General features: G+C 31.9%; 1 protein-coding gene across 1 annotated transcript; it reads right to left on the bottom strand.

Moving 5' to 3' along the window:
• Nucleotides 1-339: 339 nt before the first annotated feature.
• LOC109591265 (uncharacterized) lies at nucleotides 340-1,240 on the bottom strand. Its single transcript, XM_020007031.1, has 6 exons — nucleotides 1,153-1,240; nucleotides 919-1,072; nucleotides 804-858; nucleotides 635-754; nucleotides 490-591; nucleotides 340-435 (listed from the first exon to the last, which is right to left on the bottom strand). Exons 2-6 carry the CDS (start codon nucleotides 975-977, stop codon nucleotides 340-342), a joined length of 432 nt encoding a protein of 143 aa, XP_019862590.1. The 5' UTR covers nucleotides 978-1,072; nucleotides 1,153-1,240.
• Between the last annotated feature and the right edge of the window lie 823 nt (nucleotides 1,241-2,063).

The raw sequence follows: 2,063 nt of genomic DNA, 5'->3' as shown, positions 1-2,063 counted from the left end.
GAAGGATGCGGACCCCATAAGGACCATCATCATGGATAATAGTCTATCTACAAGACAAGGCTACACTTGTACAATAGATGTATGCATGCATTAAGTTTTAACATGAGAGATCAGCTGTATGGGCTGTAACTTCATTAATGCAAATGAGACATCACCCACTCAGCAATCGCTTGATTCTGATTCATTGATATTTATAATAGGGGCTTAGTCAGTGATACCATTCTAATGATTTTGCTATTCAGAGCAAGTCTAATAATAATTTCATAAATAATTTTTATGCTCTATATACATTCATAAATAACACTAAATACTTTAATTTTTAATAGTTTAAAATTATAATCAAAGTTCAATATCCTTAAATGATTGGTCTTTAAATATAAGAAAAGCCTTTGAAATAGATATGTTGAATCTCTTGGCCATTAGATAAGTTAGAATCTATTAATGAAAAAATTATTATCTATGTAATGAATATGAAAGTTATACAATTACTTCGGGTATAATTATTCTTGTCATAATCGGGCTTGGAATTGCCACACTTCTCTTTTCAATGTCGCTTTGCAATGCTTGTAAATAATACAATATTTCCAATCCCTATGATTGAAATAGTAATTGAAGGCCTCACTAAATCATTTACCATATCATAATAATCAAGGGGCCAGAAGTTTGTCCTTCCAATGTCATGCTTCTTTATAAAACTGGCCTCTTTCCAAAAAATGCTGCTTTCCGGCTCTTGATATATATTCCTTAATTTGTCCTAACGAAATTAGAACATAAAGATCCAAAGTGTTTTCACAGTTATATACCTCAAATAACTTCACATTTTCTCGAATAAACGCACGCTCAAACAAAATATTCGTCCTACATTGATAACAGAAACATCTATTCAGTCAATTCCAAAAGAATTTGTCAGTTTGTTACCCTTGTGGTCTTGCCAATTTTGGGTAGTATTTCACACAAGTGTCATATTCGTATGGCATTTCAGTTAAATCTTCAGGATTGTCACAACCATTTTGAAATGTCGGGATCAGAAGTTTTTCACTTTCAATGCTTTCCAATGATTCAGTGAATTGCACTATAAGGGCAAGTGTTCACTTGATGTCATTCACTCACTATTTTTATCACCAAGAAAACATAAGTCTTGGCATGACTCACAATTATCCAGATTATCATCATCATTATCTGTATCTTCAATGTCGCTGGCCTCTGGTGAACAATGCTCCTCCTCTGTACTTGTAATGTGCTCCAGCTATCATGAATAAAGTCATGTTAAACATGCATACAAACGTTAAAATGATGCATACATTTGTCAAGTATCCATTTTCAATGATATCTCGCTCTGCACTGAGCAGCTCTGATTGCCTAACTCGAATATGTATTGTCTTGCATCTGTCAATTATCAAAGAAAAATGATATTTCATCTCAATGACAAATTTTACCTGAAACTATGAAGCATAAGATTTATGAGCCACTGCCTCAGAGATTTTGAAGTTGTCTAATAAAACAATTCTATGACAGTGCACAACTATTACAATACTATAGGATATACTTGGGCAACATAGATAATCATGTCAACACACTCCATCGCAACGCAGTAGGCAAACTAAAAGTCAATTAATTTTAAAAAATTACAACTCACATAATTATGCATTATTATCTTACTCTGCACAAATAGGCACCACAGTCTATGGAATTGTTTTGTTTGGGTACAAGCTTTGGTAATAATAAACTAAAATAATATGCAAATTTTTACATACCACTTCAGTATGTTTGTAGTCTGAAAAGTTAAACTTCTCTGTGTTTGCCTCTACCTTTTTCTTCAAATACATTGACAACACACTATTCAATTTGAACAAATAAACATTAATTTAAATGAAATTGTGATTCATACTCCAGTGCTTGTTTTGTCAAAGAAAAATACCCTCCAATAGAATCAAACGAAAAAATTGACTGATCATACAGCTTAATAACCTATAATATAAATTTTTTAATATTGTGGACATTTAAGTTTAAAAAGAACTTACAATTAATATCCAATGGCTTCTGACATGGCATGGTATTACAAT

The sequence above is a fragment of the Amphimedon queenslandica genome, unplaced genomic scaffold (genome assembly GCF_000090795.2).
Source record: "Amphimedon queenslandica unplaced genomic scaffold, v1.1 AMPQUscaffold_8585_Cont19471, whole genome shotgun sequence".
In the NCBI taxonomy this organism is placed as follows: Eukaryota; Metazoa; Porifera; class Demospongiae; order Haplosclerida; family Niphatidae; genus Amphimedon; species Amphimedon queenslandica.
Note: the sequence above shows the minus strand (reverse complement) of the source record. Positions and strands in the feature narration are given on the sequence as shown.

Coding starts and splice junctions, on each gene's coding strand:
- LOC109591265 (XM_020007031.1), bottom strand. CDS start 977: ATGCCATACGAATATGACACTTGTGTGAAATACTACCCAAAATTGGCA. Junction 755..803: donor AAAATGTGAAGTTATTTGAG/GTATATAACTGT, acceptor TAATTTCGTTAG/GACAAATTAAGGAATATATA. Junction 436..489: donor CAAGAATAATTATACCCGAA/GTAATTGTATAA, acceptor TTTCATTAATAG/ATTCTAACTTATCTAATGGC.